Genomic DNA, 23,279 nt, shown 5'->3' on the forward strand with positions numbered 1-23,279 from the left:
TACTTATAACCATATTGCTTTAATCCCTGGCAGTGAGTAATATCCCCTTCTGTCTTTATTGGTGAATTTCTCCATCTTGTCATTATGTCCAGAAAAGGATAGAAGAAAGAGAGATAAGACAACAATATAAACAAAAACAACAGAAAAAAAAAAAAAAAGAAAACAAACCACAAGAAAACAAAAACAAAACAAAATAAGAAAAAAATCAAACCAGAAACAAAACAGAGAAAGCAAAATACTAGATGTTGTGTGTATTTTGGTCTGTTTGTTAAAAGAAACCAGATCCCAAAGTAGGAAAGAAAGACAAACTTATACATATGAAAATAAAGTAAAATTCAATGGGGGCACCTGAGTGGCTCGGTCATTAAGTGTCTGCCTTTGGCTCAGGTCATGATCCCAGGGTCCTGGGATTGAGCCCTGCATTGGGCTCCCTGCTCAGCGGGAACCCTGCTTCTCCCTCTCCCACTCCCCCAGCTGTGTTCCCTCTCTTGCTGTGTCTCTCTCTGTCTAATGAATAAATAAAATTGTAAAAAAAAAAAAAGTAAAATTCAATGAATGGAAACCAAAAATAAAAATATATATACATAACGTGTATATAAAAAATAAAAATTAGAAAAGAATAAGAGTTGAGAAAAAAAGAAAATAGCTAAAAAATAATTAACAACAGAACAACTAAAGAATAGTAACAAATCATGAAGGCTATATACTGTTTTCTCCAAGAGCTGAAGCTTTGCAGTTTTCTATGATCAGTAAACTTAGTGGTAGCCAGTTGTTCCTGCTGGTCTTCTTGGGGAGGGGGCTGTTGTGCTGATTCACAGGTGCCCCTGCGCTGGTGGAATTGTGCCTCCCTTCCCCGGGGGCCTGGCTCCAGATTACCTTATGTGGTGCTGTTTTGCTCTCTGAAGGCTTTCGGCACTGATGCGGGGGATGAAAATGGCACCCCACTCTCTAGACCCAGAGATGAAAGTTCGCACCCCCATTCTTCAGTGAGCTCTCAAAGAAAAGCAATCACTTTTTCCTCCCTGGTTTCCATCTGAACTCGGATTCACTCAGCTTGTGACTGAGCATTTTTCTCTCAGTCATGTGACTGAGCTTCAAGTCTCCAAATTTTAGGGACTCCCGTGGTGCAGACCCATGCCCTTACTCCTGAGGGAAGGCGGGGGTCTCACTACACTTCTGCCTTTTGCTGGACCCCTGCCCAGAGAGTGGTCATGTGACCATGAAGCAGTTTGCCGTTTATGGCAACACCAAGCAGAAAGCGGGTGCCTAGACTTGCTGTTTTCAGCCGGCTTCCCTGCTCTGATGCCTGGGAACTCTGCCACACTCAGGCACCCCTATTCTTATGACCCTGGGGATCCTAAGACCATGCTGTTTCACCTGGGATTCCACCCCGCTCCACCACCTGAGCACTTTTAAGCCAGGGACATCCCGCACTGTAGTAGACTTCTAAAAGTTCTGATTTTGTGCTCTGCTGCTTATAATACTTTGTGGTAGCCTCCTTGATCCAGCTCCCTCCTGCTGCTGTATCCTCGGATATATTGCCCTGGTTTCAAGTCTCCACACCTCCTACATTCCAAAAAGTGATTGCTTTTCCAGTTGTAGAATTGCATCATTTCTTTTCTCAGATCTCCCATTGATTTGACAGGTATTCAGAATGATTTGATAACTATCTAACTGAATTCCAGGGACCAGACAGACTTAGGGTCCCCCACTCCTCCACCATCTTAACTCCTCTCTCTGCACACAGGATTCTTAGTGGATAGAGTATTTTATCCTGTAATGTCATGTTCTACCCTTTTAGTGTTTGGCTTTTTCAGTTTAGCATGTTCCAAGGTTTATGTCTATTGTAGTATGTATCAGTACTTTGTTCCTTTTTATGGCTAAATTATATTATTTTACAAATATATCATTTTATTTATACATTCATCTGTTGATGGACATTTAGGTTGTTTCCGTCTTCTGGCTATTGTGAATATTGCTGTTATGACATTTGTACTCAAGTTTTTGTTTGAACATTTTTTAAATTTGGGGAGCATACATACAGAAGTATAATTGCCACAAGTCAGGCCAAGTAGTTTCTAGCTTATTAATTATGTATCAAGTGTCAATCATCTGATAGTTAAGCTAATTATACTGTTCTGGGATTTGGCAGGTTTTTTTAAGTAGGCTCCTTGCCCAATGTGGGGCTTGACCTCATGACCCTGAGATCAAGAGTTGCATGCTCTACCAACTGAGCCTGCCAGGTGCCCCTGGCAGTCAGTTCTTTAGACTACTGAAGGATTGTTAAAATAGCTAATGGTACTGGGAGATTGTGCTGTCTCCAATAAGAAAATAAATTTGTTTCTCCCTCATTGTAGTGTGAAGCTTCCCTGGTAAAAGGGCATGGTATATTATTTCTGCTGGGTTTCCAGGGACACCTTTAATGTGAGGGGAAAAAAAAGTATCATGCACCTGGCAAGGAAAGACCAATATGGAGGCAGCTCAGAACAAGTATTATGCCCCTCTTTTGGTATCAGACATCTCTCCCAGTAGATTCTTGAACCTGAGGAAAAAGAATCTTCTCTTTGGAGCTGCCATGAGGATGATTTGGAAATAAAAATGAGTGGAACGACTGGTACAATGGAGTAAAGGGGTGATCCCAAGAAACAGTTTCTGTGCCTTCCCATTTCATTGGTCTTAAAAATCTGATTTACGATTACTATTGTTTTGCAAAATTGCTTGGATTAGTAGTTATAAAGTATTTGTGTGAAAGCAAAGCTGAGAGAGAGAAGGAAAAAAAGAAAAATGCCTGCACCCCACAATGTTAATAAGAACTGATATGTAGGCATAATTTTGGATTGGGAATTCTAGTTTATTGAAAATAAATTTTATTTTAGGTGACAAATATTTGAAGAACAGTAGTGTATACTTCTGAATATTAAGAACAAGTTTCTTCTAGCAACTTTTGAAAATATCCAAAACATGAGTCTTTGAATGGAGCTCACAGCAATTAATTTTCCTTTTAGTAAATAAATAATCATAAAAGATCATTTGCAGGATCAAAAGAAAACATGTTCATATTCCACTTTGACAAATCCACCTCCAGCAAGTATTTCTGAGTGCCTAATGGGTAGAGGGTCTGTTTCAGTTGCTTGGGATACATTATGAACAAAACATAAAAATTCCTGCCCTCAGTGGAGGCTTTTTAAAATTAGCATAAAGACCCTTAGCAGGCAGGCAGACAGAAAATGGACTCTTCCAGGATCCCTAGATGTGGCACCCATCTGTTGGAATAAAAGCCCATTACCTGGAAAGGCGATCAGCCAGGCAGGGAGAAGGGAGCATTCATGGCTATAGCACAGACCACAGTCTCCAGTTGATAATGTATGATTATACAGAGAGGTGTTCTGTGGGCCTACCCCAGCAAGGGGACAGCAGATAAAGCCTAAGTGCCCAACCATGGGACTTTGTCACCTCGACTGCCAATGAATGACTCAGACTACCTGGGTGAATTTATTCATTCTAGTGGATAGATGATCTTGAACTTATTAGCAAACCCAATCATAACTCTAAAAGATTATATATACAAAGGGGTATGAGGAAGAGGATTCAAATATATTAAGAAACTGAGAAAAAGTTTTAAGAATGAAAGATGGGGCACCTGGGTGGCTTAGTCATTAAGTGTCTAACTTCGGCTCAAGTCATGATCCCAGGGTCCTGGGATCAAGCCCCACATCGGGCTCCCTGCTCAGGGGGAGTCTGCTTCTCCCTCTCCCATTCCCCCCTGCTTGTGTTCCTTCTCTGGTTTTCTCTGTGTCAAATAAATAAAATCTTAAAAAATATATGTATATAATATACTACCTATTATAAAAACAAACAGTAACCTCTTGATTATTTTCAGGGAATACAGCACTAACTAGTTATTATCTTCTTTTTTGCAGATGCATCTTGGCAAGGGTGTTGGCAGCTCTAGTGTGTGATGCTCCATTTCCAAAGTCCTAGGAGGTTATTCTCGTTTTCCTGATTGAAACACTCTTCAGTGAAAAATTAACAATCAGGCTAGGAGGATTGAGTATTTTGGCTCATATGAGGTTTAGGCTAGGCCTGATCCCAAAAGGAGGCTATGTTGCTAACAGAATGTAGGGAATGGGTCATGAGCAGTCTTGTGCAATATCTTTACGAATGATAATTCAGTATATGAACATGTTTAAAATCAGTAGGAAAGGGGTGATTTATCAAATGGTATGTGGAATTGGATATTAATACAGAAGGGAAAAAATGTAGATACTTAGGTCAAATGACATCAAAGGAAGCACTGGATATATAGACTTTTACTTTGTATGCAGTTAAGATGGTGAATATTTTGCTCTGTCAGTATGATGATGGATCCAGGTAGCAATGTTGGCAATCAGGATAGCGAAGGCTTGCTCAGCAGCTTGATTCCAGTCAGTATTATCATAGAATACTCACTCACCAAGGGCATCTAGTTTAACAACTCAGATGTGCTTAGCAGCTGACTTTCCCCCCACAGTTCACAGCACCAAAGAGGAGTGCTTTTGTCAGCCTGCAGTTTTACTACCAGTGTGTCAAAAAGCTGGGCACAGTAAGAACCAGAGTCAATTAAAACGCCGCAAGTTTCAAATGGAGTATCTGCCAGTGTTGAGCCCCATCAATTTTTGGGTCTGCATAATGGCACTGAGATTGAATAGTCAGTATCCAGTGATTCCCACTAGCCTGTCAGTGAACCAGGCCCAATTAGAGTGACTTCTATGAATCGAGGGCCCTACTGAGCCAGCACCTTTGCTTCAGGCAGCAGAGTGGGGGTAAGTTTCCTCTGTAAGGGACAGCTAATACAATCTGATACATAGCTGAGATACTGCTAGGACCAGGACAGCTGTATTCTTAAATACACCATGTGCATTCTACACCTGAGGCTTGTGTCCGTATCTTGTTAGCCAGCGGAGCCCAAGAGTAAGCTAAGAGCTGCTTTACAAAAGGCGTATACTTGGTAGCCTTTTTAGGGTATCAAGTCGAACCACCCTGCTCCCCCACCCCAAGGGCATCTCCTTTTGCCAGAAATTCCAATCAACAGAATGACTAGTTACAGAGACTGAAGCGCAAAGTGGTCATTAAGGGTTGTGGGACCTCAAAGGTATTTTCTTTACACACAACTCTTCCTGACTGGGAGAACTGAATTATTGGAAGGGGAAGTATAGCATGTAACACATTCCTACTACACTTTCAGATTTAGAAGTAGCCACAGTATACTGCACTGGCCAAAAGAGCCCCATTTATTCACAGGGTCACATTCATTTCCCTTGCCTACTGTAACCCTTGCCCTAACAACATTTTCTATATCTAGATACTCCCTACCTCCATGTAAAGTGATAAGATGTTGACTTGGGCACCTGTATCCCATAAAGCCATAAAAGTTTGAACCCTTTTCCTCCCTCAACGTTCCCTAGAAAACTTGGGTGGGTGCCAATGGCCATGGGTCCCCACTGGAGACAGGAAGATTTCTTTCCCCTGAAACAGCTGATGTTGGGGTATATGAAGGTACAACAAAGTGTGAAGGGAGAGTGGCTTCATGACATTAAAGAAGCATTTGCTTTACATTTCAACCAAAAATCTTCCAATCTTTTAGGTTCATCGAAAGCCCTGGAACAGGTGGTATCATCTATTTCAGTACATTGAAAGATTTTTTTTAAATGAATTCTCTGATGATCTTTGAGGAATTCCTCACAACACCAACTCTTTAATAAATGCTGTACCCACTGACTGATGTAAGGCTGGCTTACATAATAGCTTTCTACCTCCCCAGTAGAGGGATGGCTAAATTATATTCCAAAGGAAACAGACCTAAACATGCAAGAGCTCAACAGAATACAAGATCACTGCTTGATCCCAAAATGTTCAAAAGGTAAAGATGTGAATGAGAATTTTGTTCCACATATTTCAGGCACCCTTGTAAAAGCTGTGCCATGTTAAAGCATGATATTCAAGGTTGTCCTGGGTCATCTCCATTTTATCCTGATAGCACCCTAGTAGTTTGTCAGCGAGGTGTTTTGTCACAAATGGATGTGGCATAAAATATGAGCATCCACAGTCCCAAAGACCTACTCAGAGGAAAGGGAGACCAGGAAATTTTGTGTGAGTTATCTAAAGGGCATGGCTTCATTCAAAAGGGCTTTCCATAGTACCTTGAAAGAAATATTAGCTCATGTGTATTCTCTGATATACTTTCAGGGTTGCTTTTTGGATAAAATTCTGCCTACATTCATATTTATATGGTTTTCTCCTGTGTGGGTTTACTGCAGTCAAATGGCTTGGTTTTTCAGCCATAAGGATTTTCCATAGTTATAATATCAATAGGGTTTTCCCCCTCCCTGAATTCTCTGGCAAACATTTAGAGTTGACTTCTTATACAATTTCCCAAATTCATTACATTCATAAGATTTCTCCCCACTGTGAATTCTCTGATGTATTCTGAGATTTGATTTCTGGCCAAAAGTTTTCCCACATTTGTTACACTGAAAAGGTTTCTCCCCTGTATGAATTCTCAGATGATCACTAAGGATTGCCTTCCGGACAAATTTCTTCCCACATTCATTACATTTAAATGGTTTCTCCCCAGTATGAATCCTCTGATGCACTCTAAGGGTTGATGTCCGGGCAAAAGTTTTCCCACACTCACTACATTTAAATGGTTTCTCTCCTGTGTGTGTTTTCTGATGTTGAATGAGATGGTCTTTTCGCCAGAAGGATTTTTCACATTCATTACATTGATATGTTTTCTCACCATTGTGAGTTCTCTGATGTATCCTGAGGTTTGACTTCTGACCAAAAGTTTTCCCACATTCATTACACTGAAAGGATTTCTCCCCTGTGTGAATTCTATGATGATCTCTGAGGGTTGACTTTTGAACAAAAGTTTTCCCACATTCACTACATTTATAGGGTTTCTCTCCTGTATGAATTCTCTGATGTCCCCTGAGGGTTGACTTCTGGACAAATGTTTTCCCACATTCATTACAGTTATAGGGTTTCTCTGCTGTGTGAATTCTCCAATGTGTACTGAGGTGTGACTTCTGGGAGAATGTTTTTCCACATTCATTACATTCAAATGGTTTCTCTCCAGTGTGAGTTCTCTGATGCTGAATGAGATGTCCTTTTTGAAAGAAGGATTTACCACATTCATTACATTTATAGGCTTTTATCTCAGAGTGAGTTTTCTGGCGTACTTTGTGGGCTGACATCTGGCAGGATTTCCTGTTTTCATGATATTCGAAGGACTTATCCCCAGTTTGTGTTCTATCATTACATACCACTGGGTTCTCTTCCGTGACAATTCTCTGAAGCTGAGTGAGGTGTGACTTCCTGTTGAAATTATTTCCACTTGCATTACATTCATTCTGTTTCACAGGCATGTTAAACTTATTGTATTCCTTGACAGCTGATTTCCCGCAGAAGGATTTCCCACATTGGTTAAGAGGAGAATGTTTCTCCCCTACCCCAGTTCTTTTATAGTCAAAGATAGTTGTTTTTTCACTTTTTCCCCTAAATTCATCATCTTTATAGGATTTTTCTCTTGTGTGAAGACTCTTACATGTAACACAAGCAGCCTCACCATAGAAGGCTTTTCCAATTTCATCATATTTAAAAGCTTGCTCCAAAGTTTGACATTTTTGATTCTTAGGAAGATTTTCCTTATAACCGAGAGCGTTCCCATTTTTATTATATTCATGAAACTCCTCTCCAGTATGAGTTCTCTCAAACTTAATTTTGAAAGACAAATTTTCACATACACTATAGCAATTTGGTTTTTTTGTTGGATAGGGTCTATTATTAATAAGTTGGGAAATATTTTGCAAATTTACTCCCCATGAGTCATATTTACAGGATATTTTTGTTGAAACAGGAGCTATGTGCAGATTAAACTGTTTTCCCAAAACTTCTTCCTCTCCAGTCAATGGTTTATTATCGATGAATATTATTTCCTGCAAGTGTTTATCTTGGATTTTCTTGTTCCTCTTCATCAGGTCATCATCTCTGTAATCTTCTAAAACAGAGATAAATTGAAAACATCTTATGAACCTTACATTTCTTATGGATGGGAAATATATAGCCTATATTGCATTCATTTTTTGGTTTTCCAAGATTAAATAATTTATGTGTATGTATCCTCACCCTCCTTTAAAAATAATATTGATATAGTGAAAATGAGAGAGGAAACTGGTAATAAATACATATCTGTATTTGGATTGTGATAAACTGCATTTTCCTACTGGGGTGGAGAAAGAATAGAAATGAGACTTTTATAGGAGTGGTTATTTTAGGGAACAGGAAAACCAGATAATGGGATAAACACAATGGGACTATATAAACTTAAGTACAGTAATAAAAGAATTAGGAGATAATGAACACTGATGGACTAGGCCCAACAGGGGAAGAGTTTGCTTTGACGAAATATATTATAGTCCTACACTATCTAGGCTATACTGATAGAATCCTCAAGAGTCCACTATTTCCAAGCTGATATTCATTTCCATTCAATTCTTCAATATCAAATCAAAATTGATAGTACAACTTTCCTCATGATTAAATGAAGAAGTTTATAGCTCAGGACCTAACCCACCTTATATCTGTAAGTCACAGAAATACAAACAAATGTAAAACTGAAAAAGGAAAATCTATTCTTGCAACTAAATTAGATTCACTGCTCAATTCCTGCTGTAGTACTTTTTTTTATCAAAATTGAATGGTAAGTGAACTTGATCACTTCATCCTAAATTTTCACATTTCAATTTGATATGTATAAAATATGTACATATGTATTTTATGTATGCATGTATGTATGTAAGCTCTATGCCCAATGTGGGGCTTGAACTCATGACCTTGAGATCAAGAGTTGCATGCTCTACCGACTGAGCCAGTGAGGTGCCCCAAGGGGTGTTATTTTAAATGGGGTATCATGGAAGGCCTTGTTGCAAAGATGGCACTTAAGAAAGGTCCAAATCATTTATGCATTCTAGATGGCTATCCTTTGAGGGTTTTAATGAGTTGTAAATACCATCCGCTATTTTTGGTTCATCTCTTCACTCTCTTAACTATGAAACATAATTTATATCTGCATAAAACTTTTATGTACAGTTTAACAGTACAGAGTGAACACTAGTATAATTAGAAACCATGTCAACCTGAAATCAATACTACACTGTATGTTAACTAACTTGAATTAAAAAAATATATATATCAAGAAATAGAACACAAAAATGGCTCTGCAAACATCCCTACTTATCTCTAACTTCATGCTTAAGAGTTAATATTTATGTAATTGTTTCCTTGATTTTCTTTGTGTGGTTTTATCACCAATATATGAATTCCTAAAAATGTAATTGAGTTTTGCATTTCTGACATTTACATAAATGTAACCACACATGTATATTTATATTGTTTGGTTTCGTTTGCTTAAGATTAATGTAACTAATTATCCCTTGAGGAATATAATGCTTTCTTCATTCTACTCCTGATGAGCCCAATTTTTAACAAAAACAAACAATATTGCCATAAGTAAATATTGTTTTATTTATCCTAGGGAATATAATCATGCCTTTCTGTAGGGTATGTAGTTAGGAAATGAATTCCTTGGTTGCAAATTATGTAAAACTTTAACCTGACTTGGTAACATCCTCCTGATTATACAGTGGTTTTACCAGCTTACATTTTCCATCAGTAAGTAAGATTCTTTAATATTTCACATCCTCATCAGGACTTGGCTTTGCCAAATTTGTTAATGTCACATCATACCATGTGTTCTCATCTCACTTTGTATTTTATTTTGCATTCCGTGAAAGCTAATGAGAGATTGAACATATTTGCAAAGATTTAATGGCCATTTAAAAGTTCCTGTTCAGTCTTTTGCTTATTTTTCAATTGGGTTGCCACCTCTTCCTACGCTGACTAGTGGAAGTTTTTACATTTTCAGAGTACTTATCCTTTCTAGGTTACTTGTATTATATACATATTCTGCTTCTCTATGGCTTGTCTTCTCATCCTTTTAACAGTATCTTTTATAAACAAAGTTCTCAATTTTAATGTAGTCAAGTTTATTAATCATTTTTCTTTTGATTGGTGCTTTTTTTGCCTTTGAGCTTAAAAGGAAAGTCTTGAAATACAAAGGTGTTTAATGCCAAACTGACCTTCTGGAGTCTTAAATATCCCAAGAGAATTCTGTCTGCTAGTGCTCAGGAACTCACCTCGGTGGCTCTGGTTTGAGATTTCTTCCTCTAAGAACCAAGGCTCCTCTCCTTGCTCCAACTTGAAGATTACTGCTGGTTTGAAAATGCAGTTCCCTGTAAACAGGGAACAATGGAGTATTTAGGATGGATGATGAGCTTTTTAGTTTCTAAAGCGTAAAAAGATACAGCTTCAGAAGCAGCACCCTGAAGATCCTGATTTGAACTTATCATGGGGAGTTGACAAAACACTTCTTTTATTCCTCAAAAGGGCTTAGTTAATTTTATACTTCTGAATGAAATACCTCAGTAACATTAAAGTCTAAATAAAATATTCATCTGTATCAGTGCATAAAAAGGAAATGCCTTCTATGTGCTGTGATGAGGGTAAGTTATACTTATATGCTCACCCACTGAGACTAGGTTGTTGTAGTTCTCCAGCATCACATCTCTATACAGGGTCCTCTGAATAGGACCCATCTGCCGCCACTCCTCCTGGGTGAACTCCACAGTCACGTCCTTGAATGACACTGATGCCTGCAACAGGACATTTCTGCTCAATCTGAAGGGTTCAGAATTAGGTGACATAGAAAATACCCCTAAAAACAATTCTTAGGTTTACTGTAAAGAATTGAAAACAAATGTATACAAAGGATGCATATTTTGAATCTAACTTTAACTTATATTTTGGAAGTATTCAATGAATAAAAATACTTATAACTTTATTTTTATGTACTTATGAGTTCCATGCACATATTTTAAATATATTAAACTTTGTTTAAAAAAATTTTTTAAGCAAAAATGATAAATTTCTTACAATTTTTATCCAACACCCCAATATACTACCCTAGACATATTCGAGGGTAGGAGTCAGCAAATTATTACCTGTGGCCAAATCTAGCTTGACACTTTTTTAATAAATAAAAGTTTTCCTGCAACATAATCACACATACCCAATCATTCTGTATTGTTCATTGTAGGTTTCGTGCTGTAACAGCATAGCCTAGTAATTCTATCAGACCTTATAACTATCAAAACTGAAAACATTTACTATCTGATCCATTACAGACAAAATTTGCCAACTTTTGGACTAACCAATCAATTAAAAGAAAGACTAACAGCATAAAAACAACAAAGAAACCACAGTTAAGAGAGAGGGATATATGTAGATTGAAAATAACAGGACAGAAAAAAATATACATAATTATGAGCCAAAAGAAAGTTGGTTATATTAACATAAAAACAATCAAGGTAAGAAAGTATGACAAAACATAGTAACTATTTATGATCCTTTTAACAGAAAACATAAAAAACATAAATTGGTGTGCATTTGAAAACCTAGCTTGCAAATAGTCAATTCTCATTATTCACAGATTCTATATCTGCAAATTCACCTCACTAAAATATACTTCTAACTTAAATACTCATGATTTTGGGGCGCCTGGGTGGCTCAGTCATTAGGCGTCTGCCTTCAGCTCAGGTCATGATCCCGGGGTCCTGGGATCAAGCCCCACATCGGGCTCACTGCTCTGCGGGAAGCCTGCTTCTCCCTCTCCCATTCCCCCTGCTTGTGTTCCCTCTCTCGCTCTGTCTCTCTCTATCAAATAAATAAATAAAATCTTTAAAAAAAAATACTCATGATTTTGCAGTATTTATGGACACTCGCAGAAAGGTAAAAGATATGAGTGTCCAACACATTTTCCAGCTGGAGCTGAACAAGATAATGCTTTGCCAAATGTTCTTTTTGCAGACTACTTAGCACATTCTTTGCATTTTTGTGATTTTTCTTGTGTTCCCCCACCTGTGTAATGAGAAATGCTGTCTAGTGTTCCTGGTGCTGTTGGCTGTTAGTTCTTGTTCATGAAACAATATATTAAATAAAGTATTTTTAAACAGAAACACACATAAAACAAGGTTGTGTATTGAATGGTAGACCAAAATGTTTTGACTAGAAACTCAAAGGAACTCAACACTGTATTTCCCCTAGGAGCAATGACTCAGTATTTGCTAATTTAATGTTCACGGTGATTTTATAGAAAATAACCATGTGAATAGTGAGAATCAACTATATGTAACAAAAGTTGATAGAAAATGAGATAGATGGATCCACAACTATAATTAGTTTTATAAAATTATAAGTAATTTTAACACAACTCTCAACTCACAGGGCAAGCTGACTGAAAAAAACTAATAGAGATTTAGAAAGGGGTCAGCAACAGTCAAGAGAGAAAATCTGGCCTGCCGTTTTTTGTTCGTTTGTTTTGTTTTGTAGGTAAGATTTTACTGGAACACAGTCGCGTTCATTTGTTTATGTATCACCCAGGGCTTCTACAGCACTACCACTGTAGAGTTCGGTATTTCCAAAGAGACCATATCTCCCACAAAGCCTACGACCTGACATTTATAGATGAAGTTTGCTGACCACTGATACAGAAGGTTTAAATGACATAAATAATCAATTTGAGTAACTGAAACATATAGGATAACATAATCATAACAAATTATTTTCTAGTGCATTTTGCATGTTAAAAATAAAGACAGTAAGTCTCACCAAATTAGAAAAGATTACAAACATACAGTGTGGCTTTGGATTTTAGCTCAGAGGTGTAGAGAGCTGAAAAGAGCAATACTAACATCCTTACAAGAACAAAGCTAGACAGATTGAAAATTAAGGTCTTTTTTTTAATTCATCAGAGAAATGAAATTGCTTAACAAATAATTTGAAATCAGGAAAAAGATAGGCATCTAGGGAGAATCAGGACCCACTTGTTTGCTTACTGGACCATAGGCTACCAAACTTCATTAAGATGACAGAAAGATAAAACTAGAAAAATTTTAACAACCTGCTAAAGGCCACATGTGCACAAATGTTAGTGTGTGAAGTCCCTGAGGAGGTGGTGTATGTCACAGATATAGTGTGATTTCTACCTTTTTGTGACATTTTCTCCAGGAACCCAGTCTGTTCACAGAAAGGATTGGGGGAGAATTTGGGGGAAATCCCTTCCTGCCGCAGGTGGTACTAGCTAGTGTAGGGGAAGAAAAGTCACTGCTTAAATCACTCAGATCTGTATCACTTATTTTGGGAAAGGTCAATAAAACAAATAACTTGAGGCCATGGGTGGCATCCCTTCCAGTAAGGGGACAGCAGTAGCAGACACTACCAAAATGCTACCCAGACCCATCTGCCCTGTCTCTCCTAGGGAAGAAAATATCTAAATGGTGAGATGCAAATTCTTAGTGCCTAAAACTGAGGTTAAACTGGAAGATAAGCCCCAGAGATTTGTCATTATTTGACCTGTCTGGTAGTTCCGTGGAACATCCCATTCATAAAACGGTCTTCATTTGATCTAACTCAAAGTTCACCAACTGCAAATAGCATTTTCTCTGGGGGCATGACATTAGTTAAGAAAGAAAAACCCATGGGATATTCTTTACCATCATGGCTACCTCAGGCAGTTTGTAACAATTAAAGGAAACAACAATGTAATTAAAAAGCTTAAAAGGAAAAGTTGGAGCATGATATAAACAGAAGGGACTTTAAAAAGCTCAGACATCTCTCTGGGAATCTAGAAGGTGGCACACATGCCCTGGACTATGTGCACATTCAGGAAACATCTGAGAAAGTACTAAACTGGGCTCTCATTAACCTTGAGGCTTTGTGAAAGAAAAGTGAAGGTGAACGCAAGGTAGTAAAATGCCAGGCTAACTGTTGAACTGTGGGACACAATCAAACATCCAACATATACATAGAGCATCTTGGCAAAGATTGGAGCCTTACTGGTTACAAGTACTTAAGGAAATCATTGTCCAATTATTAGCTGGCTATTTAGCTAATGGAGTGGAGACTTCAGTGGCCACACATGACAAAGAATACAGGTTGTACAGAATCCGTTCAAAAGAGTCACTAAACAAATGACAGCTGTGGTGGAGTGGTATTCTGATGATAAACTGACACCTTTTATTTTAAATGTCAAGTTTTTAACAAAAATTTAAGACATACAAATAAATGAAAAAATACGGCTCATACACAGGAAAAACAAACAAACCCAAAACTATGTATGAAACTGTGTAGAAACTGTCTCTGAGGAAGTCCAGACATTGGACTTACTAGACAAAGACTTTTTTAAAAAAGGACTTTTTTTTTTAAAGATTTTTATTTATTTATTGAGAGAGATAGTGATAGAGAGAGAGCATGAGAGGGGGAGAGTCAGAGGGAGAAGCAGACTCCCCGCCAAGCAGGGAGCCTGATGCGGGACTCGATCCCGGGACTCCAGGATCATGAACTGAGCCGAAGGCAGTCGCTCAAACAACTGAGCCACCCAGGCTCCCCAAAAAGGATTTTCTTTATTTATTTGAGAGAGACAGCACGAGTGCGGGGGTGGGGGGGTGGGGGGGGGAGAGGGAGAGGGAGAAGCAGACTCCCAAATGAGGAGGGAACCTGATGCAGGGCTCCATACCAGGACCCTGGGATCATGACCTGAGCTGAAGGCAGACTACTTAACCAACTGAGTCACCCAGGCACCCCTAGACAAAGACTTTCAATAAACTGTTCTAAATACATACAAATAACTAAAGAAAACCATATCTAAAGAAGCAAAATAAAGTATGGGAACACATTCTCACTGAATAAAGAATTAGAAATAATACATATCCGATGAAAAAGCAAACTGAAATTCTGAAATTCTGGAATTTGAAAATTTGAAATTTGAAATATGAAAGTACAATAATTGAAGTGAAAAATTCCCTAGAGGTCTCAATAGCAGATCTGAACATGCAGGAGAATGAGCCAAATTTGAATACAGACCTAGTGAGATGATATAATCTGAGGATAGAAAGTAAAAATAGGGAAAATGAACAAAAAGCCTCAGTGACCTGTGGGATACAATCCAACATCCAAATACAGCAATATCCACAGGAGAGGAGGAGGAGGAGGAGAGAGCAGAAGGGGCAGAAAAACAGAATGAATCTTGAAGCAGCAAAAGGGAAGTGACTTATCACTTCTAAAGGCTCCCAAATAAAGCTAACAGTCGATTTGTCTTCAGGAACCAGGGAGATCAAAAAGCAGTGATATGACATATTTAAAATGCTGAAAGGAAGGCCTATCAATCAAGACTTCAACATTTCATGGCAAAGAAGAAGTCAAACTCTCACTCACTGATGATATGATACTTTATGTGGAAAATCCAAAAGACTCCACCCCACAACTGCTAGAACTCATACAGGAATTCAGTCAAGTGGCAGGATATAAAATCAATGCACAGAAATCAGTGGCATTCCTATACACCACCACCAAGACAGAACAAAGAGAAATTAAGGAGTCGATCCCATTTACAATTGCACCCAAAACCATAAGATACCTAGGAATAAATCTAACCAAAGAGGCAAAGGATCTGTACTCAGAAAACTATAGAATACTCATGAAAGAAATTGAGGAAGACACAAGGAAATGAAAAAACGTTCCATGCTCACAGATTGGAAGAACAAATATTGTGAACATGTCTATGCTACTTAGAGCAATCTACACCTTTAATGCAATCCCTAATCAAAATACCATACACTTTTTTCAAAGAAATGGAACAAATCATCCTAAAATTTGTATGGAACCAGAAAAGACCCCGAATAGCCAGAGGACGGTTGAAAACGAAAAGCAAAGCCAGTGGCATCACAATACCAGACTTCCAGCTCTATTACAAAGCTGTCATCATCAAGACAGCATGGTACTGGCACAAAAACAGACACATAGACCAATGGAACAGAATAGAGAGCCCAGAAATGGACCCTCAACTCTATGGTCAACTCATCTTCAACAAAGCAGGAAAGAATGTCCAATGGAAAAAAGACAGTCTCTTCAACAAATGGTGTGGGGAAAACTGGACAGCCACATGCAGAAAAATGAAACTGGACCATTTCCTTACACCACACACAAAAATAGACTCCAAATGGCTGAAAGACCTCAATGTGAGACAGGAGTCCATCAAAATCCTAAAGGAGAACACAGGCAGCAACCTCTTCGACCTCAACCGCAGCAACTTCTTCCTAGACTCATCACCAAAGGCAAGGGAAGCAAGGGCAAAAATGAACTATTGGGACTTCATCAAGATAAAAACCTTTTGCACAGCAAAGGAAACAGTAACAAAACCAAAAGACAACCGACAGAATGGGAGAAGATATTTGCAAATGACAATTCAGATAAAGGGCTAGTATCCAAAATCTATAATGAACGTCTCAAACTCAACACCCAAAGAACAAATAATCCAATCAAGAAATGGGCAGAAGACATGAACAGACATTTCTCCAAAGAAGACATCCAAATGGCCGAGACACACATGAAAAAGTGCTCAACATCACTCGGCATCAGGGAAATTCAAATCAAAACCTCAATGAGATACCACCTCACACCAGTCAGAATGGCTAAAATGAACAAGTCAGGAAACGACAGATGTTGGCGAGGATGTGGAGAAAGCAAAACCCTCCTACATTGTTGGTGGGAATGCAAACTGGTGCAGCCACTCTGGAAAACAGTATGGAGGTTCCTCAGAAAGTTGAAAACAGAGCTACCCTACGACCCAGCAATTGCACTACTGGGTATTTACCCCAAAGATACAAATGTAGTGATCTGAAGGGGCACCTGCACCCCAATGTTTATAGCAGCAATGTCCACAATAGCCAAACTATGGAAAGAGCCTAGATGTCCATCAACAGATGAGTGGATGAAGAAGATGTGGTGTATATATATATACAATGGAATATTACACAGCCATCAAAAAAAAAAAGAAATCTTGCCTTTTGCAACAATGTTGATGGAACTAGAGGGTGTTATTCTTAGCAAAATAAGTCAATCAGAGAAATAGAAGTATCATATGATCTCACTGATATGAGGAATTTGAGAAACAAGACAGAGGCTCATAGGGGAAGGGAGGGAAAAATGAAACAAGACGAAACCAGAGCAGGAGACAAACTGTAAGAAACTCTTAATCTCAGGGAACAAACTGAGGGTTGCTGGAGTGGAGTGGGAGGGGAGGGATGGGGTGGCTGGGTGATTGGACACTGGGGAGGGTAAGTACTATGGTGAACGCTGTGAATTGTGTAAGACTGATGATTCACAGAGCTGTACCCCTGAAACAAATAATATATTATATGTTAATTAAAAAAAATTAAAATAAAAAAAAAAAGACTTCAACATTCAGCAACAGTGAAGAAGAAATCATGACATTCCCAAATAAACAAGGACTGGGAAAATCTGCCATATAAGAAATATTAACAGAGAAGTCATTCAGGTTGTAATGAGAATACATTAGATGATAACTCGAGTCCATTAGAATAAAGAAAACTATGTAGGTAAAAGTTACTACACAGGTGAATATACAAAAGGCACTATAAGTGTGTTTTTTGTATTTATTTTTCTCCTATGATTTCAAGAAAACTGCATAAAGCAGTAATTAGAAATCTCACACAATGTATAAACGTGATTTAAATAACAGCACAAAGCAGAAGGGGATGGAACTATAGAGGAGGAAAATTTTAGAATATTCTTGAAATTAAGTTGATTCATCTGACCAAGACTGTCATAGTTAAGATGTTAAAGGTAATCAACAAGGTAACCACTAATAGAAAACAATGAATCATGGATCACTATATTAAAAAATAATGATGTATTGTATGGTGACTAAGATAATAAAATAAAAAAAAATGTAGTAAAGGCACAAGGTAATTATAATGGTACACTAGGAAATATTAATTCAACAAAAAAGTAATAGTGAAGTAGAAAAACAAAAAGGACTTATTACATACTGAAAAGAAAGGTCTAAATGGAAGACATACATGCTACTTATCAGTAAGCACATTAAATGTTAGTAGCTTTTTTAAAAACTTAAAAGACAGAGACTGGCAGAATGGATTAAGAAAAAAAACAAAACATCCAATTGTATCCTGTCTGCTAGACATACTTTACATTTAAAGACACAATAGCTTGAAAGTAAGACTGGTGAAAAATATACTATGTAAGCAGTAACTGACAAAGCCCTGCACTGTCTATAGTAGGACTAGAGAAAATAGATTTTAAGACAAAAATAGGAGAGAATAAGGACATTTTATAATGGTAAAAGTGCCAATACATGAAGATGATATAACAATGATAAACACACACACCTAAAATAGAAATACATGAAGCAAAAACTGACAGAATTAAAAAGAGAATTCAACAATAACAGTTGGCGATTTTAAAGCCCCACTTTCATAATGGATAGAACTACTAAATAGAAGACCAATACAGGAAAAGCCGCTTAAACAATACTATATCAACTAGACCAAGACAGATACAAAGATATCTACAAGAACCCTCAGGCCAACACTTGCCGCATACACATTCTTAAGTACATACAGAACACTCTCCAGTATAGATTATACATTAGGCCACAAAATAAGTCTCAATACATATTAAAGGTTAAAATTATATAAAGTATCTCCTATGACCAAAATAAAATGAAACAAGGAATCAATGAGAAGGAAAACTGGAAGTTAAAAAATACGTGAAAATGAAACAACACACTCTAAAGAAACTCCCCAAAGATCGAAGAATACTAACAAGGGAATTACAAAACACTTTGAGACAAATGAAAATGAAAACACAACATATACTAAAACTCATGAGATACAGCTAATGCAGTGCTCATAGGGAAATTTAGAGCTGTAAAACCTACATTTAAAAAGATCTCAATTCAATAACCTAATCGTACACCTTAAGGAACTAGAAAAAGTGTGAACTAAACCCAAAACTAGCAGAAGGAAAGAAATAATAAAGATTAGAGCAAACAAAAAACAACAAAATAAAGAACAGAAAAACAATAGATAGAATCAACAAAACAAAGTTGGTTCTTTGAAAAATCAACAGAATTGATGAACCTTTAGGTAGACCAAGAAAAAACAACACTCAAATATACTAAAATAAGAAATAAAAGTGGGGGACATTACTACTGACATTTCAGAAACAGAAAGAAAAAAATATCAGAGAGTACTATAAACAACTATACACCAACAAATTAGATAACCCAGAAGAAAGGACAAATTCCTGGAAACATACAAACTATTAAAGTTGACTTAAAAAGAAATAGAAAATCTGAACAGATCCATAGAGGGAGACTGAATTAGTAATTAAAAACCTCCCAATAAAGAAAAGCTTAGGACCAGACAGCTTCACTGACGAATTCTACCAAACGTTTAAGAAGAATTAATACAAATCCTTCTCTAACTCTTCCAAAAAAATAGAAAAGAGAACACTTCTTATTCTAGTTACTTTGAACTAAAGCCAAAGAAATCACAAGAGGACTAAAGATCAATATCCCTTATGAATACAGATGCAAAACTCAACAAAATACTAGCAAACAGAATAGCAGTATATTAAAATGATTATACACCATGACCAAGTAGGATTTATCCCAGGAATGTGTAGGTGGCTCACCAAATGAAACTCCATCTATGTAACATACTACAGTAATAGAATGAAGGAAATAAACCACATGATGTTCTCGGTTGATACAGAAAAAGCATTTGACAAAATCCAATACCCTTTCATGATAAAAACAACAACAACAACAACACTCAAACTAGGAATAAAAGGGAACTTCCTCAACACAATAAAAAGCACTTATGGGGTACTTATGGGGTACCTGGCTGGCTCAGTCAGTAGAGCATGTGACTCTTGATCTCAGGGTTGTGAGTTTAAGAGCCCCATGCTGGGGGTAGAGTTTACTGGGGAAAAAAAAAGTGCTTATGATAAACCCATACTAACATCATACACAATGCTAAGAGGATATTTTCCTCCAAAAATAACAAAATATGACAAGGATGCCTGCTGTAACCAATTCTGTTTATTATACTGGAAGTTCTAGCCCAAGCAAATAGGCAAGAAAAAGAAAGACATCAAAATTGGAAAGGGAAAACACATCTTGTATACATGTACATATGTCTTGAACGTTAAGAGCAGCACTATTCACAATAGTCAAAAGAGAGAAACAACCCAAATGTCCATCAGTTGGTGAATGGATAAACACAATGTGGTATAGCCTTACAATGAAACGTGGAAAACATGATGCTAAGTGAAAGAAACAGTCACAAAGTCCACATATTATACAATTTCATTTATTTGAAATGTGCAAACTAGGCCCATCTATAGTGACAAAGTTAGTGGTTGCTTTTGGCCTGGGTGGGGTATGTTGGGATTAGGGGGCTGATAGCTAATGGTACAGAGTTTTTTTGGGTTTTGTTTTTTTAGGTGATGAAAATATTCTAAAATTGATTGTAGTGATGACTGTACAACACTGAACTGTATACTTTAAATGTATGAATTGTATGGTATGTGAATTATATCTTCATAAAACTAAAAAAAAGGACACTAAAAATAGGATTATTCAGATTTTCTTATATCTATTAAAGAAATTGAATTTATAGCCTGGGTGGCTCAGTCATTAAACGTCTGCCTTTGGCTTAGGTCATGATCCCAGGGTCCTGGGATCGAGCCCTGCATCGGGCTCCCTGCTCAGCAAGGAGTCTGCTTCTCCCTCTCCCACTCCCCCTGCTTGTGTTCCCTCTCTCACTGTGTCTCTGTCAAATAAATAAAATCTTTAAAAAAAAATTGAATTTACAATTAAAAACCAGCTACAAAGAAACTCCAAAGCCAGGTTGCTTTACTGGTATATTTTCCCAAACATTTAAGTAAGAATAACAGCAATCTTAAACTCTTCCAGAGAACAGAAAATGAAGACTCACTTCCCAACTCATTTTATGAGAGCATAATATTGATGCTAAAACCTGACCGAGACATTACATGAAAGGAAAAGTTCAGGCCAATTCTCTCTCCACTAATGCACATTCAAAAATACTAAATATTAACAAATTGAATCCAGGGTGCCTGGGTGGCTCAGTCGTTAAGCCTCTGCCTTCGGCTCAGGTCACGATCCCAGGTCCTGGCATCGAGTCCCACATCGGGCTCCCTGCTCGGCGGGAAGCCTGCTTTTCTTTCTCTCACTCCCCCTGCTTGTGTTCCTGCTCTTGCTATCTCTGTCTCTGTCAAATAAATAAAATCTAAAAAAAAAAAAAAAATTGAATCCAGAGACATATTAAAGGATAGTATTTTATGACCAGGTGGGAATTATCTCAGGAATCTAAGATTAAACATTGATAAATAGGTCAACATAATTTACCTCTTTAATAGAATTGAAGAAAATTATATTATTTCACTAGATGTAGAAAAAGCATTTCACAAAGTATAATATCTATGTATGATTAAAAACTCTGAGGAAACCAAAAACAGAACTTCCTTATTCTAACAGTGTGTCTAAAAATCTTATAGTTAAATCCAAACTCAATGGTGAAATATTGAGTACTTTCTCCTTCAGGTGAGGTATAAGAAAAGGATTTCTATTATCATCACTTGTATTCAACCTTGTACTAGAAAGACAAGAATAAGGCTTAAAAAGAAATTAACTATATAAAGATTGAAAAGGAATAAGTAAAAATGTCTTTATTTGCAAAAGACATGATTGTGCATATTTAATACCCAAAAGGATCTACAGGGGCATCTGGGGGGCACTGGACCCTTGGTTTCAGCTCAGGTTGTGATCTCATGGTTGTGAGATCGAGCCCTGAGTTAGGCTCAGAAGGAGTCTACTTGAGATTCTCTCTCTCCCTCTCCCCCTCTGCCTCTCCTGCTCCTGCTCTCTCTCTCTCTCTAAAATAAATAAATCAGTCTTTTTTTAAAAACCCCAAAAAACCCCCAAAGAATCTACAAATAAATTACTGGAATAAGTGAATTTAACAAAATGGCTTGATATAAGATCAGTATTAAAAAATCCACTGTATTTTAATAAACACAATAAATTAGAAAATGAAATGTAAAAAACAGTATTATTTATAGCAGCATCAAAATAGGGAGGCCTGGGTGGCTCAGTTGGTTGAACGTCCAACTCTTGATTTAGATATCTCAGGGTCGTGAGATTAAGCCCCATGTCAGGCTTCGTGCTCAGCACAGAGTCTGCTTATGATTCTCTTTCTCCCTCTCCCTCTACCCCTCCCCCAGCTCATCCACATGTGTGCTCTCTCTCTCAATAAATAAAATCTTAAAAAATACTAGAACAAAATAAATCAAATACATAGGAATAAATTCTTTTTTTTTTTAAAGATTTTATTTATTTATTTGACAGAGAGAGACACAGCTAGAGAGGGAACACAAGCAGGGGGAGCGGGAGAGGGAGAAGTAGGCTTCCTGCTGAGCAGAGAGCCCGACGTGGGGCTCGATCCCAGGTCCCTGGGATCATGACCTGAGCCGAAGGCAGACACTTAACAACTGAGCCACCCAGGCACCCCATAGGAATAAATTCTAATGAAACATGTCAAAGACTTCACCTCTACTTTGAAAAACTACCCAACCAGATTTTCTGTGGAAACTGATGAATTTCTATGAAAACACAAAGGACTTAAATTAGCCAATGAATTTTTTTGAAGAAGTAAAACTTTAAGACCTTACACTACCGTATTTCATGACTTACTGTAATGCAATAGTAATTATGACAGTGAAGTACTAGGAAAAAGATAACTGCAAAAAACAGTTGCAACATACACATCTGGCAAATGACTTGTATTGATAACATAGAAAAAACTGACTAATCAATAATAAAAAAGCAAAGAATCTAAGAGAACTGAGCAGGTACTTTACATAAAAGAATATCTCCATGGCCAAAACACAAATAATGGTACTGAAATTAGTATTTATTACAGAAAAGCAGACTATTAATTTCAACGAGAGACCACTTAACAGCCACCAGGATGACTAAGATCAAAAAGTCTGACTGTAACAAGTGTTGGTGAGAATTGTTACAGCCAGAACACTGGTAGTATAAATTGGTTCAAGCACTTTAGAAAGCTAATTGTGGGATTTTTTTAAAGCTGAACATACGTTTATTCTATGAATCAGCCATTCTATCTCTAGGTATAACCAAGAGAAATGAAGATCTACCAAGAGACACAAAGGAATGTTCACAGCAGCTTTATTTGTAATAGTTCTCAAATGGT

The 23,279-nt window shown here is 37.4% G+C and overlaps 1 protein-coding gene across 5 annotated transcripts in view; it reads right to left on the bottom strand.

Moving 5' to 3' along the window:
* Positions 1-3,937: 3,937 nt before the first annotated feature.
* The window catches only part of ZNF510 (zinc finger protein 510), a 32,839-nt gene continuing 13,497 nt past the window's right edge, over positions 3,938-23,279 (bottom strand). For 4 of the 5 annotated variants that reach the window (XM_064580081.1, XM_064580085.1, XM_064580086.1 and 1 more), the window contains exons 4-6: positions 10,625-10,751; positions 10,236-10,331; positions 3,938-8,038 (exon numbers count right to left, since the gene is read on the bottom strand). In XM_064580081.1, the coding sequence (XP_064436151.1) occupies positions 6,345-8,038; positions 10,236-10,331; positions 10,625-10,751 (1,917 nt within the window). In that variant the 3' untranslated portion in view covers positions 3,938-6,344. The remainder of the gene's footprint in view (positions 8,039-10,235; positions 10,332-10,624; positions 10,752-23,279) is intronic. The other variant, XM_064580084.1, reaches the window with a different exon arrangement.

This window comes from Mirounga angustirostris, unplaced genomic scaffold (genome assembly GCF_029215605.1).
Source record: "Mirounga angustirostris isolate CCGP_5_RB_7025 unplaced genomic scaffold, mMirAng1.0.hap1 SCAF_15, whole genome shotgun sequence".
NCBI classification, from domain to species: Eukaryota; Metazoa; Chordata; class Mammalia; order Carnivora; family Phocidae; genus Mirounga; species Mirounga angustirostris.